This window comes from Nomascus leucogenys, chromosome 4 (genome assembly GCF_006542625.1).
Source record: "Nomascus leucogenys isolate Asia chromosome 4, Asia_NLE_v1, whole genome shotgun sequence".
Lineage (NCBI taxonomy): Eukaryota > Metazoa > Chordata > Mammalia > Primates > Hylobatidae > Nomascus > Nomascus leucogenys.
The window spans coordinates 132355808-132371939 of NC_044384.1; the positions used below are offsets into that span (position 1 = coordinate 132355808).

The 16132-nt window shown below is 44.6% G+C and overlaps 1 protein-coding gene across 5 annotated transcripts in view; it reads right to left on the minus strand.

Annotated features, from left to right (window-relative positions):
• SH2D4A (SH2 domain containing 4A) overlaps positions 1 to 16132 on the minus strand; it is an 82356-nt gene that overhangs the window by 48539 nt on the left and 17685 nt on the right. For all 5 annotated transcript variants that reach the window (XM_030812285.1, XM_003256726.4, XM_030812284.1 and 2 more), the window contains 2 exons: positions 14217 to 14376; positions 12478 to 12649 (listed from right to left, as the gene is read on the minus strand). In XM_030812285.1, coding sequence (XP_030668145.1) covers positions 12478 to 12649; positions 14217 to 14376 — 332 coding nt within the window. The remainder of the gene's footprint in view (positions 1 to 12477; positions 12650 to 14216; positions 14377 to 16132) is intronic.

Genomic DNA, 16132 nt, shown 5'->3' on the forward strand with positions numbered 1-16132 from the left:
GCCAAAAAATAAGGACAAGCCAGCTATTTTACAGAAGGTAACAGCTTTGCAGAATAAAAACCATATACTCAGTTCTAATCTAGATGTTACTTCAGCCTCCTCCTCAGCTTGGAAAATCCAGCCAGACAGCCTTCTTTTGCCTCCAACTCTTCATATGAAGAATGCGAAGGATCAAGCCTGGGCTCCTGATAAGAACAACATATTTTACTGCTCTACATACTTGCTAGAGGATGTGGGTTGGGGGTGAGAGAACGGCATCCTGTAATTGAAGGACTTCAGGAGGCAATTGTTGCTGCTTTCATCAGACAATACTGGGCAAGCTGCTTTCTCCTATGCATACATTTTATCAGCTTCCTTTGTAAAGAGTCGGTGTTGCTAAATTTAACATCTACAGAAGAAACGGATCCCTTACTGCCCCAGTCCCCCACCTTTTTGGCATCGGCAACCGATTTTGTGGAAGACAATTTTTCCACAGATAGGGGGCGCCAGAGGAATAGCTTCGGGATGATTCACGTGCATTACATTTATTGTGCACTTTATTTCTATAATTATTACATACTCATCAAAATTCATAATGCAGAATCAGTGGCTTTCTTTCCTTCAACTAGACAGTCCCATCTGAGGGTAATGGGAGGCAGTGACAGATCGTCAGGCATTAGATTCTCATGAGGAGCATACAACCTAGATCCCTCACATGTGCAGTTCACAATAGGGTTCATGCTCCTATGAGAATCTAATGCTTCTGATGATCTGACAGGAGGCGGGGCCCAGGGAGTAATGCTCGCTCGCTCGCTTGCTTGCCTGCTGCTCACCTCCTGCCATGTGGCCCGGTTCCTAACAGATTACAGACCAATGGTACCTCAGGGATAGGGGCGCCTGCCTTATAGGATACTGCCCCAAGGATCGGTGCTGCCTGTAAGGACTGAAACTTCCATTCCCTAACTAGAGATCTTCTACTGTGTTGGTGCTATGGTTTCCAGGTATCTGGTACTTATTCAGGCAGTCTTACTTTTGGATATTTATTTGGTATAATAAAAATTTTAAATCAACAAAAATATATCCTTAGAAAATCTTCTGTAAAGATTGTCATGCGTGTGTAGAAAGATACTCTGAGACTGGACCTTAAGGTTTCCAAAGCCTGCAGCAGCCATCAAACAATTCTCAGATTCCTAAGATTTGCTTCTCATGGCTATCAGGGTGAAGCAAAAATTCTTCACTTTTAGAACTGGGGCAAGTCTTCCACTGTTCTGCAAGCGATCTCCTTGAATGAAGCCATTTACTAATGAAGTTATAACTTGGGTTACATTGGTATAAAATCATATCCAAATGCAAACCTACAGATTGGGTGGTTTGGTGTTCTGGTTAAAACTACAGAAACTGTTGCATGGCAGGAAGGTACAGCTCTCTACATTTTTATATGTGAGAAGATTAGCTGTTACCCAGGTGGACCAAAAGATACGTTTTGAGTCTCGGAGAGGAGGGCTGTAGTGAAAACCAGCTCAGGAATGCCACTTGACCAAAGAATACATCATCTGTGCCTTATTTACAGAAATAAAATTGAGTTGACCTTGCCACATACCACTGGGTTTCCTATCACACCCCTGCCTGACTGCTACTCAAATACGAAAGTCTAGACCTTGTGGTGTGGCTTATTCATTGAAACGGTATGGCAACCCTCTTTAATAGCTAGTAGCGACAGGAAAAAAACATTCTTTCTGTCATACAGGCATCAAGTGTTGCTTTAAGATCTGCGTGTGTAGAGTTAGAGTGAAATTTCTGAGAAATCACCTCAGCAAACAGAGTCCATCTGTACCGTTAACTCCTAGGACTCCATGTGGCTGCCTGCAGCCCTGTTGACAAGGATATGAGGTCCTGTCCTGGCTCATCAGGAGAGAGTGCTGCGATTGATTAGTGATGTCTGTCGCAGGGGCAGCATAGGAAGTACCTGCACCTGGGCTCTGTGGTCACTAAGCAATTTAAAAGTCTCTCATTTTATACATTAAGAAAACAAAAGTCCTGCAGAGACATAGTCAAAATGAAAATCCAGTTCTGACCACTTGCTTTCATTATATTACCATAGCTCAAAAATGGACCGGAGGCCCACCGTCCCTTATCAACAATTCTAAACTCCAAAAAGCTCTGAAAATATGTAGCTCCTATCAGGGAGGATCCTAACTTGAACTAACATGAGGCTACTTACGGTATTTATAGCATTTGTTTACAGAGTGTTGCCCCAGACCTTGCTGGGAGGCATTATATATTACATAGTACATGCTCAGTATTTCTTTTATAAAAATCTGGAAAAAAGCTGAAATCTGAAACACTTCTGGGCCCAGATGTATTGGATAAGGGGTGGCAGGCCTGCACTACTGACCCGACAGCCTACAGGGGTGTGGTAGGTGTCATGGCCTTAAAAGATGCCCACACCCTAATCTGGAACTTGTAAATCTGTTATGTTATGCAGCAAAAGGAACTCCTCAGACATTAATTACCAGCTATGGACCTTAAAAAGAGATTATCCAGGATTAACTGTGGGCCCAATCTAATCACAGGCGCTCTTCAAAAGCAGAGAACTTTCTCCAGCTGGAGTCAGAGAGAGACAGCAGAAGAGGAAGTCAGAGAGAGCTTCTAAGCAGGAGGACTCAATCTGCCATTGCTTGAGGGGCCACTCGGAAAGCATAAGGAATGCAGGTGGCTCCAGGTACAAAGATTGGCCCCTGGCTGATGCCCAGCAAGGAATCAGGGCCTTCCGCTGGTTCATTTGGCCAACAACGTAAATATACCTGGAAGCGGATTCTTCTCCAGGGCCTCCAGATAAGAGCCCATCATGGCTGACATCTTGATTTCAGCCTCATAAGACCCTAATCAGAGAACCCAGTCCTGCTATGTCAGACTTCCCACCTGAGGAGCTGGGAGATAACACATGGGGAAAACTAATACATGGAACAAGCCTGACTCTTCTTCCATAAGGTGTCCTGTTAGCATCTACTCAAATTTACCTTTCTGCGCCCCAGTCAAAGCACTTTACCCCATCAGACTGTTCCCCTGCATTCTCTCTCCCCAACACACGAGGCTTTGTGCTTTCTTACCACTGACATTTCACCAGCCAGGACGGCAGAGTCCTTTCCCCCCAGGCCTCTCTGCCTTTCTCTGCCACCCGCTCCATCCCTGCCTTCCACAAACCAGTGAACAGGCCACTGGCCTCCTAGAACGTGATTAAATCCTGCCCTACAGCGCAGTCACTGCTGCTCTTTCCAGGGGTTAAAACTCCTGAAAGATGCAAACCTCATCTTACGCCTCCCTCGTGGCACTGTAATGCCTATCATTACACAGAATAAACCTTGATGGATATTTGCTCAGAGAATGACTGATGCAGCCCAACCAGCCCAACAGTGCTGGGCACTGTAGTGTGCAGCCCCTGGGTAGGAGACGGTCACACAGGGGAAGGACAATCTCTAGTGCTCTTAGTTGAAATAACCCCTTAGATTTGTACCGGGATTTGCGGTTTTCAAAGAATTTCCAAATATATTATCTCATGTCATTTTTTACTATCTCATCTTTTTTTTTTTTCACCAAAAACCCATGAGATAAACAAGGCAAGTTTTTTAAAAATCCCAGTTTCTGTTTGTTCGAGACAGAGTCTCTCTCTGAAGCCAAGCCTAGAGTGCAATGGTGTGACCACACCTCACTGAAGCCTCAACCTCCCAGGATCAAGCGATCCTCTCTCCTTGGCCACTGGAGTAGCTGGGACTACAGGTGTGCGCCACCATGTCCTGCTAATTTTTTTTTTTTTTTAAATTTCTGTAGGGACAGTGTCTTGCTATGTTGCCAGGGCTGGTCTGGAAATCCTGAGCTCAAGTAATCCACCCGTCTTGGCCTCCCAAAGTGCTGAGATTGCAGGCACGAGCCACCACACCTGGTTTTAATTCCCCATTTTGATAGATGAGAAAGCAGGTTCCAGAGGGTTATGAGATTTGCACAGCTAGCATAGGTAACCAACCCAGCAGTACAGATGCAACCCTCTCGCAGTGCAGGGCAGAGAGGCTGCTCTAAAAATACAAGGCACACAGAGACGGAAGCAGCGTGCTAGAGCTGTGAGCTCTGCAAAAACACCACCGAGGTGAATGAGACTGGCTGAAGGCGTCCGGGAAGGTAGATTTAATCCTGTCTATTTCTCCACTGTTCCCTGACTCCCTCCTCTTTCCCTTTCTCCGTGTTTTCTTATGGAAAAAGCTTTTCTGTTTAAAGCCAAGAATATCTCGTTTAAAGTATCACTGCTAGTGGAGGGGAAAAGCCCAAAAACTCTAATCCCAGCAGTGTGATCGTTAAGATACAGACGTGATTACCTTCCCTGGGGCAGATAATAAGAGGGACCTGAATAAGGTAGAAGACCCAGCTCCACCTGTGAATCAAACCATTGCCCTGATCCCCCCAATCAGAGCAGGAATAAAAATACCTGTTTCACACCTCCTACAGTTGTGAGGATGAAGTAACATGGTGAATGTACATCTTTCCAAGTGTGTACAGGGCTACCTATATCTAACTACTATCATCTCAGTGACCAGCACTAAGGCAATTCTTCCTGGTTCACCAAATAGCATCCAAGCTCCAGCTATCCTCTTACCATGTGTTGCTTTCTTCCCTTGAGGCTGGCCTCGGCATTCTATGAACCTGATTTCATCCTATTCAAAATACTAGTGAGTAAAGAGAAAGTATAATGAAGAAGTAACTGAAGGATTTACCCCAAGTTCTACATAAGCTCAAAGGGGACTCTGACTACATATTTGCTTCAATCCTTCCTTCCATGAGATAATCATAGCAGAGTTGAAAAAACACTACTGATACCAGTGCAGAAATCCAGTGTACCCTGACGTGCATAAGACTGAATACTCTCATGCCCAACCCCAACCCTGATATTTTTCCATTATTTGGACTTCTTCTGGCAGCAAGTGATAAATCAGTACAAATAAAAAGGGTCACTGTTAACTAGAAGCACTACCTCCTAGAAGAAACTGAATTCTCCACAAGAGATTCTACAATGCTGAATACACATCAATATTTGGGTTGAATTTAATTTTCACCCATTCTCCACAGCCCTTGGGAGATTTTAAATCAGACTGGTAAGAAGTGCATTCTGATTCAGGTCTTGAGTATTTTATTAGAAAATGGGGCACAGTTTCTAGTGATGATCTTTTTTTTTTGAAGACAGGGTTTTGCTCTGTCACCCAGGCTGGAGTAGAGAGGCATGATCGCAGCTCGCTGCAACTTCAGCCTGCCCAGCTAAAGTGATCTCCCACCTCAGCCTCCCAAGCAGCTGGGACTACAGGTACATGCCACCAGGCCTGGCTAATTTTTGTGTTTTTTTGTAGAGACAGGGTTTCATCATGTTGCCCAGGCTGGTGTTGAACTCCTGGCTTCAAGTGATCCATCTGCCTCTGCCTCCCAAAGTGCAGGGATTACAGATGTGAGTCACAGCAACTGGACTCTAGTGATGACCTTTCATTGGAAATTTACTACAAATCTAACAAAACAGCTTTACTTTAATAAATTTATAGCTGATTTCCCTTGAATATTGTTTACAATCCTGGAAGACTGATTTTTGTTTAAATCCCCCCAGAGTTACTCAGATAAGGATTGTGGTCACTAACTTCAATAAAAACTGCTTGAAGATTTTTTTATAACAGATGTTGGGCCTTGTGTACACAATGCAATTTTGAAGACATGACAATATACTTTTAGATATTAGAGTTAAAATAAATTGTAGTGGAAATCTGGAAATCTTTAATCCTTACTGTGCAAATCTGAATTGCATTTTAGAAACACGTGGGATGCATCCTAAAGCTCCAGTCTTGGTTTCTCACCAGAAACCAGAGTTCTCCTCTAAAGGAGAAGGCCTGGGGGCAGTGATGTATTCTGTTTTAAATATGTCATATTTACGATGAGAGTCGGGATTAAAGTAGACATACAAAAATGAGGGCATTCTAACTGTAATTCTGGAGTTAATCACTTAATCTCTTTGAACATTTGTTTCTTCATCTGTACAAAAGAAATGGTAATGTATTGTTTGTTTCACAGGAGTGTTGTGAAAAGACTTAACTCGATGAGAAAAAGTGTTGTGAACTCCAAATCACATGTATAAGATCAGCCTGACGGCCGGGCGGAGTGGCTCACGCCTGTAATACCAGCACTTTGGGAGGCCGAGGTGAGTGGATCACAAGGTCAGAAAATGGAGACCATCCTGGCTAACACGGTGAAACCCCGTCTCCACTAAAAATACAAAAAAATTAGCCGGGCGTGGTGGTGGGCGCCTGTAGTCCCAGCTACTGGAGAGGCTGAGGCAGGAGAACGGCGTGAACCTGGGAGGCGGAGCTTGCAGTGAGCCGAGATAGTGCCACTGCACTCTAGCCTGGGCGACAGAGCAAGACTCCGTCTCAAAAAAAAAAAAAAAAAAAAAAAGATCAGCCTGACTGGCTGCAGTGGCTCACACCTGTAATTCCAGCACTCTGAGAGGCTGAGACAGGAGGATCACTCGAGCCCAGGAGTTCAAGACCAGCCTGGGCAACACAGTGAAACCCTGTCTCTACAAAAAATTTAAAAACTAGCCAGACATGTGCCTGTAGTCCTAGCTACTCAGGAGGCTGGGGCTGAAGGATAACCTGAGCCCAGAAGTTGGAGGTTACAGTGAGCTTATGATTGTGCCACTGTATTCCAGCCTGGGTGATAGAGTAAGACCTTGTCTCAAAAAAAAAAAGAAAGAAAAGAAAAAAATCAGTATGTATCCACCACTACCACTGCTGCAAGTAGCCTGGAAAATCCTGACACATCTCAACCAGAATCACCATTTCCTCTAACATCAGCTCTTCCTCCAGACACGCCCATCCATCCTGATGACATCTCATTCTCCCAGGCATCCAAGCTTAGAAACTTGGGTCATGCTACCTTGTTCCTCCACCCTCTCTGATGCAAGAATGATCTCTCCTTTTCAAAATATAAACCTGATCAGCTCAACCCTTTGCTCGATAATCACTGACAATTTCCAATTATTCTTGAAAAGAGTCAAAACACGTAAGTAGCCCCCAAGACCCTGTCTTGTCTGGCCCTGCCCCACCCCCCACAATGCTTTCCCCGCTTCTGCACTCCAGTCACACTGGCCCCTTTGGCTCCTCCAAACCCCGCTTTCCCTCCAGCTACGTAGCCTTTGCCACATGTTCCTCAGCTGGAACTGCCAGCCCTAGGGGCCATGTCCTCTGCAAAGCCATCCTTGGCTCCTTGGAGCTGCCCCAGTGCTAATGTAATTGGGGTGAACAGAAACCTATCCCTCACGTCACAGCACTTGTTATTGTTTGAAACTATATGTTATGCGATGTCTCTCTCTCCCTCCCCAACTAAAACGTCATGACAGCAGTGATTCTGTTTTACTCCAGTATCATAACCTCAACACTTAGCACCTATTGGGTACTCAAAACATGTTATGAGTAAATCAATCAATCTTGGGATCCTCTCCCCACTGTTGATATATTTAAGCTAAGAAAAATATATAGGGGCCAGGCACAGTGACTTACACCTGTAATCCCAGAACTTTGGGTGGCTGAGGTGGGAGGATCACCTGAGACCAGGAGTTTAAGACCAGCCTGGGCAACACAGCAAGATCCCATCACTACAAAAAATTGTTGAAATTAGCTGGGGGTGGTGGCCTGTGCCTGTAGTCCCAGCTACTAGAGAGGCTGAGGCAAGAGTATTGCTTGAGCCCAGGAGTTCAAGGCAGCAGTGAGCTATGATTGCACCACTGCACTCCAGCCTGGGGGAGATGGAGACCCTACCTCAAAAAGGGGGGAAAAAAAAAAAGGAAAAGAAAATTTACAGGGAAGAGGAAAGTGAGCTAACTAAATATCTGATATGTGTTTAGAGGCACTGAAATAAGTGCTCAGTGTTGAATACCTGTGATAGTTAATATTGAGTGTCAACTTGATGGATTGAAGGATGCAAAGTATTGTTCCTGGGTGTGTCTGTGAGGGTGTTGCCAAAGAAAATTAACATTTGAGTCAGTGGACTCGCAAAGGCAGACCCACCCTCAATCTGGGTAGGCACCATCTAATTAGCTGCCAGCATGGCTAGAATAAAAGCTGGCAGAAGAACATGGAAGGACTAGACCAGCTGAGTCTTCCAGCCTCCATCTTTCTCCTGTGCTGGATGCTTCCTGACCTCAAACATCGAACTCTGAGTTCTTCAGCTTTTGGACTCTTGGATTTATGCCAGTGGTTTGCCAGGGGCTCTAAGGCCTTCGGCCACAGACTGAAGGCTGCACTGTCGGCTTCCCTACTTTGGAGTTTTGGGGACTCGGACTGGTTTCCTGGCTCCTCAGCTTGCAGATGGCCTATTGTGGGACTTCACCTTGTGATCGTGTGAGTCAATACTCCTTAATAAACTCCCTTTCATATATATGTCTATCCCTCTAAAGAACCCTGATCAATACGATACCTCACTTACTCATCACAAAATCCTACCAGATTGTATTGGTTTCCCACTGCTGCTGTAACAAATTACAATAAACTCAATGCTTTTGAACAACACAAATTATGGTACATTTCGGTAGGTCAGAGACCCAACCTTGGCATCAAGGTGTCAACAGAGCTGCGTGCCTTCCGTAGACTCAAGGAGAATCCAATTCCTTGCCTCTTCCAGCTTCTAGAAGCTGCCTCCGTTCCTTGCTTCACACATGGTCTCTTCCTCCATCATCAAAGCCAGGAACATCACATGTCTCTTATCATTATCCTATAGCCACATCTCCCTCTGACCTCGACCAGGAAAGAGTCTCTGCTTTAAGGACTCATGCGATTAAGCTGGGCCTGCCTGGATATTCAAGGATAATCTTCCATCTCAAGGTTCTTAACCTTGGTCCCAGAGGCAGAGTCCCCTGTTCCATGTAAAGTAATGTGTTTGTGGGTCCAAGAGATCTAAATGTGGATATATTTGCCATTATTCTGCCTAACAAATAGATTGTTTATTCCCTTTTGATAGAGGGAGAAACTCAAGAGCTAAAAGTTACAGCACCAGGAAGTGAGGGATGCCGGATTCAAATTATTTCTGGTTTTCCAGAAAGTGGGTCTGTCTCTCTAAAATGGTTGCTTCTCCATTTTAATAACTATTTAATAATTAGGGTAGCATAATGAAACATTTCTGACAAAGTCAATGAGAAGTAACTGCATTCACTACCCAGGGCTGCTGCTATGAATGGCCATAAACTTCGTGGCTTAAAACAAAAGATATTTACTCTCTCACAGTTCTGGAGGCTAGAGTCAGAAATCAAGGCTGTGCAGGGCTGTGCTCCCTCTTCCAGCTTCCGGTGGCTCCCATCTTGCGGCAGCATAACTCCACTTTCTGCCTCTTTCTTCACCTGGCCTTCTTCCTAGTGTTTCTGTCTGATATGCTTTGGCTGTGTCCCCACCCAAATCTCATCTTGAATTGCAACTCCCACAATTCCCATGCGTTATGGGAGGAACCTGGTGGCAGGCAGTTGAATCAAGGGGGCAGGTCTTTCCCATGGTGTTCTTGTGATCGTGAGTGGGTCTCATGAGATCTGATGGTTTTATAAAGGGGAGTTTCCCTGCACAAGCTCTCTTGTCTGCTGCCATGTTAGACATGCCTTTCACCTTCCACAGTGATTGTGAGGCCTCCCCAGCTATGTACAACTGTAAGTCCATTAAACCTCTTTGTTTTGTAAAGTGCCCAACCTGGGGTATGCCTTTATCTGCAGCGTGAAAACAGACTGGTACACATTTCCTTCGGCTCTCCTCTTATAAGGACACCTGTAATGGGATTTAGGGTCCTAAATCCAGGGTGATCTCATCTTGAGATCCTTTACTTTAATTACATCTGCAAAGATCTATTTCCAAATAAGCTCACGTTCTGAGGTTCTAGGTGGACATAAATTTCGGGGGATAAATATTCAGGCCACCGTAGTGACATATACAGAACTTACAATAAAAATATAATGTACCATCGAGTCAGCTGTCTAAGAGGTAGCAGACGACCTCTTTAAAGGCGCACACTAGCTGTGAAGATCAGCCTCCTCGCTGTGTGGCCTGCTGTCACAGTGAACTTCAGCAAATACCACAAGAGCCCCTGACAACATCTGCTCTGACACAGGGAAGGATAAAAAGCAGAAATATAAAAACCTGTCAGCCATCTATTTCCATATTCCTTGTATCTAAATGTTTCTTTCTCCCCTGCCCCCATCTCTTTCCATATGACAGTTTAGCAGGCACCTAAGGAATGCAACAGTGCCACTCGCAATATAATATTTATGAGATGGTTAAAGAATAATAACTGTGGTATCTATTTTAATTTCCATTTTAATCTTTTGTCCTACTTTTGAAAAAAAAGGTCTAAAAAAAGTACTGTAATTCAAGCACAAAGATAAGCATACATACTTAATACTTTTTTTTTTAAGAGTCAGGGTCTCACTCGGTCGCCCAGGCTACAGTACAGTGGTATAATCAGGGCTCACTGTGGCCTCAAATTCCTGGGCTCAATCGACCCCCTGCCTCAGCCTCCTGAGTTGCTAGGACTACAGGCATGCACCACCATGCTTGGCTATTTTTTATTTTTTATTTTTTGTAGAGACGGGGGTCTCACTAACTCTGCAGGATTGTGCCCAGGCTTGTCTGGAACTCCTGGCCTCAAAAAGGACCCTCCTGCCTCGGCCTCTAAAAGCACTGAGATTACAAATGTGAGCAACCGCACTCAGCTGCATAATTAATAGTCTGGAAGGAGCTTTCTTGTTATTGCTATTGTTCTTGGTTTGAGGGGTGTGGGAAGGGGAGCCGTGATGGGGGAGTTTGGTGTTACACATGCTGAGTGCAAAGCACACCTGGGGAGGCATGGAGGCCTCACTGAGGATGTGGGGAGCATGCCCAGGGCTGACCTTGAGATGAAAAACCAAATTTAGAATTTTCTCTTCCTAAATATTTTGAGCCTCATATTTGTAGCCCTTCATAAAAAGTTTCTTCATAGGCCTCATATTAATGACACAACCAAATACGAGAGTTAAGAATTAAGGAGTTAGTAGTTAATATTTAAGGAATAGCCTGGGAGTCCTGCAGACCTGGGTTTGAATAAGACCTTGGGCAGGTTGCTTAACCACACCTAGCCTCAGTTTCCCCAGCTGTAAAATGGACAGATGTCTCTAGTTCATGTTATTGTGAGGATTACATGAGACACTCAGCAGCATGCTTTGCTGTGGAATAACCTCTGACCACGTTAGTTATCAGAGTCTCACTAGGTCCTAGAAGGAGGCAGGAGATATCTGTGTTCCCATTTGATAGCCTCAAAGAAGTCAAAAGCACACACAGCCAGTGCTGCAGGGCTGGAGACATAAACGGAAATCAAACAACTGCAAATCCCTGTCAATTCTCAGTGTAATTAAATTCCTGGCAGAATAATAAGATACTTCATAATACAGTTCATTGTTCTCCCAAACTATAATCCAACCAGCAAATTATGTTTGAGTTTTTTAAACCACCTGAACCATAAGAGAATTCATACCAATTCTGAGTATAAAATTTCTATTATGTTGGGGAAGTAACTGTCCCCCAAGTCACAGGCAGAGCCAATGAAGCCAAACAGGCACTGATGTTTAGAGTCCGCAACAAAAAGGCGAAGACTCAGTAGAATGTAATCTAAATCATGACCAGGCCAAATCTGCCCCTCAGCCTGTCCTTGAAAATAAAGTTTTATTGGAACACAGCCATGCTCATTCATTTGTGTATAGCTGTGAAAAGATGGCATAGCCCATAAAGCCTAAACCATTTAGTATGTTGCACTTTACAGAAAATGTTTGCCAAACTCTGCTGTAACAGAAGACATATAATGGGGCAGCATTGAGGAGAACTTGAAAATATCTTAAAATGCCAAATTGCATTGCTAGCGTTCTTGCTTGTTACTTTCAGTCTCACGAAATAGGGGTGCTTTATTTTTCATGATGTAGCATGGAAGTTAAATCCCCCAAGTGACATGAGCAAGAGGATCTATTTTTTTTTTTTTTTTTGAGACGGAGTCTCACTCTGTTGCCCAGGCTGGAGTGCAGTGGCGCAATCTCGGCTCACTGCAAGCTCCACCTCCCGGGTTCACGCCATTCTCCTGCCCCAGCCTCCCGAGTAGCTGGGACTACAGGCCCGCCACCACGCCCGGCTAATTTTTTTTTTTTTTGTATTTTTAGTAGAGACGGAGTTTCACTGTGTTAGGCAGGATGGTCTCGATCTCCTGACCTCGTGATCCGCCCGCCTCGGCCTCCCAAAGTGCTGGGATTACAGGCGTGAGCCACCGTGCCCGGCCTGGAGGATCTTAAAGTTAGGAGGCATTTCTCCCAAGAAAGCCATTGGAGGATCCTGACACTCAGCCACAGTAGTCTCTGTGGCCTCAATAGCTTTTTCTCCCCCATGATGAAATTCCGCACATCTACAGACAGGAAGGACTCACTCGGATTTTCTCTTCTTCCAGGGTTGGTGCTGGCCTAGATCCTTGCTCCAATTCCTCCTTTTCTGCCACTTTCTTGCAGATGTCTTTAGTCTGCTGGTTATCTGGAGCCTGCAGATCATGGTACTGTGATTTTGTTTTCAAGCTATTGGTGAATTCTTCAGAGTGAGTTTTTCTGAAGAGAGGCAAAAGTGAAATTCTCAAAAAACATTCTTCAACAGGAAGAGCTTTTCCAAAGCATATGTCGACATTCAAATTACGTGAAAAACAGTAACAGACACCACTTACTGAGTGCTTCTAACATCCTGGGCCCTCTGCTAGGTGTGTAAAGACGTTAACTTCATCCTCATCACAACCCTGTGAGGAAGGCATTGTCATCCTCACTTTGTTATAAGAGCTCCAAGAAATTTTGTAATTCATCCAAGACCACACAGTGGTACAGCCAAGATCTGAACCCTGGTCTGCCCGACTCCTGGTTTAGAAGTTAACCTATTAGAACACACTGTCTCCTTCCAATCAATGATTAAATAATTCCTTTATCTTCATATGGCCATTGATAGTTTTAAAGTTACAGGCACTAGTGGGCAGCAGCCCAGCCCTTGAAAGTCCAATGCACCATCCACTGTGCCAGAGTCTGCTTTGCATCCCTAGCCCTTGGGAACTGAACTGTGGTCCTCATGTCTGTCCCAATTTCCACTTCACAATCTCAGAGTACGGCTGTCAACATCATTGCCCAGAGCCAGAGGAGGACACCCAGAGCACCCAAGGTACCCAGCAGAGGAGCGCCATCACCTGCCTCAGTTTCCCTCCGAGTTACCTTCCTACATCTGCAGTTGACATCACTTCCCTATTGAAAAACCTCACCTTCCACAGAATAAGGTCCAAACTCCTAAATCTGGCCTCTGAAGCAGTTGTCCAAGTGTATTCCAAATGATCAGAAGACCTCATCATTCCCCAAAGAACCATGCGTAGTCAAGTCTAGGGATCGTGGTTAAGCCCTCTGCCTGCACTTTCTTCCTGGCCTTCTGTAGCTGGAAAACCACTCCTTTCAAGGTTCAGTTCAGATTTCACCTTGTTTGTGGATCAGAATGATAGGTTCCCACCTATGCTTGGTAAACTTTCTGTTTCTACCTTAATTATAGCCCAAATCACAGCCTGCACTGGCCGCAGTGAGCTGTGCATATGTCTCCTTCTTCTCCTAGACTGGAAGCTCCCTGTTTCTCTTTGAATTCCCAGTACCTTGCACTGTGTAGGCACCTAAAGAGCCTGATTATCCAGCCACCTGTATCTAAGTGATCTCCTTGGAAAGCCTGAAGCTTGCACAGTCACTGCATTTCTCACATATGTTCCTGATACTCAGCTGCGTCGGCCTGCATTGCTCTAACATGACTCTGGTGCAGCCACGGGTGATCACTGGGGAACTCACACACTCATACAGATCAAAACTGGAATGACAAGCAGGGAGATGAACCAGCTGATTTGACAGCACTAAAGACTTTCATGAGGTCTTTAGTGCTATCAAAGACTTTAGATCAAAAGTCTAAATCAACCTTCTAAAGAGATCCAAAAGGTCTTTAGACCAAAAATCTAAATCAACCTTCCAAAGAGATCCAAACTGACTTTTGTGACCCTCCAACCCAACCCTACTCTCCCACCTGATAATGTGAGCAAGAGGCGTGTTTGCCATGTTTTCTAAAGTCTGGAAAGTCTTTAAGTCTCTGGTTGGTTTGCAGATCTCATACCTGAGCTCTTCTGCCTCCTGTTCTGCTTTCAGCCGGGCCCTTTCAGCAATAATTTCATTACAGAGCACATCATAGGGTTTATCTAGATGGTGTTCGCCCATCACCCACACCCAGACTTCCTTATCGGCTCCCAGCTTCCAATGAACAGATTTGCCATTCTCTGCAAACAAACACACAAACAAGAAATTCAGATTGAACAAATATCTTTAGTCATAGATTACTGTTTCCATCACTAAAGTATTTAGGGTCTTTGAAAAAATATATATATATTAGATGAGACAAAGAACTTCCACCTGCTCAGGAACATCTGTAGGTAGCAATGGCAGTGGTGGCAGTGAGAGGCAGCTTCAGTGAATATATTTGTTTTAAAAATATTAGGGGTATGTTTTTTGCACGTGCTTTATTTTTTTTTTTTTATTTTTTTTTAACAGAGTCTCACACTGTTGCCCAGGCTGGAGTGCAGTGGCATGATCATGGTTCACTGCAACCTCTGCCTCCTGGGTTCAAGCAATTCCCCACCTCAGCCTCCCAAGTAGCTGGGATTACAGGCACCTGCCACCACGCCCGGCTAATTTTTGTATTTTTAGTAGAGACAGGGTTTCACCATCTTGGCCAGGGTGGTCTTGAACTCCTGACCTCGTGATCCACCCACCTCAGCCTCCCGAAGTGCTGCGATTACAGGTGTGTTACTGCACCTGGCTGCACGTGCCTATTTTATAAATGAAGAAACTGAAATTGGAAGAAAGCATTCATTGTTTGCATTATCCTTTAGGGTAACAGAGCTAGCACTTCACACCATAATCTCTTAAATCTAACAATCTCCCTGTAACCCAGAATTCCACAGCTGTTCAAGGGTGTGGCATTTGTACTACATTCACAGTCTTCATTGGTGGGTAAAAAGCAGGTTTTATTATTTTATTTTATTTTTATTTATATTGTATTTTATTTGTATTTATTATTTTATTTTAGAAATGGTGTCTTGCTCTGTCACTCAGGCTGGAGTGCAGTAGTGAGATCATAGTAATTAGGACTACAGGCATGCATTACCATGCCCAGCTAATTTTTTAAATTTTTGGTAGAGACAGGGTTTTGCTTTGTTGCCCAGGCTGGTCTCAAACTTCTGGCTTCAAGTAATCCTCTTGCCTCAGATAAGGAGGCATTTTGGATTTAGACCACCTTGAGTTCAAATCCTAGCCCTGCCACTTACGAGCTATGTGACTTGGACAACTTTCTTAAACTCTTTAGACTCAATTTCCTCATCTGCAAAATGGGAATACCAGTATTTACTACCTAGGGTTGCTGTGGGTAGGCAGGCTACCTGTGCCAAGTTCTTCCCCTAGTGCCTGCCACGTAACAGGAGTTCAATAGAGGTTAACTGCTATCATTGCTAGCCTATTATTGACTTATATGGCTGCCTCAGAGATTCACACCAGCCTGTGAGAAGATAATATGACCAGGTAGTGTGATACTTGGTGAAGCTACTTAAATAACCCTTGTTTACAATTGGCCTCCAGGTTAGATTACATCCTAGCGCTCCTGAAATGCGGCCACATCGGTCATGCTCCCTTAAACCGGGGGCAGGTGGAGCGTACCTAGGAGAGGCCAACAGAGACCATCCCTGAGTCTGTCAGGGCAACTGTGGGCCAAAGGTGGACCTCTCGTCAAGACCCCAAACTAGCAGTGGTGCTGACTGCATGGAAGAGGGCACCCGGCTGGTGTGTGTGCTGGGCCCTGTTTGATGAGTGAAACATCCACCACACTGGGATTGTGTCTTGTCCTCTCACACTAAGTCAAAGGAGGTTTCCAATTAAGGTGTCTTCTGTCCAATGTATTGTTGACTTTTGTACTATGGCCCTGGGATACATTACCAAAGCAGGCTGCTCAAAGCCAGGCTCGTGCTTTCTTTTGACCCTTTC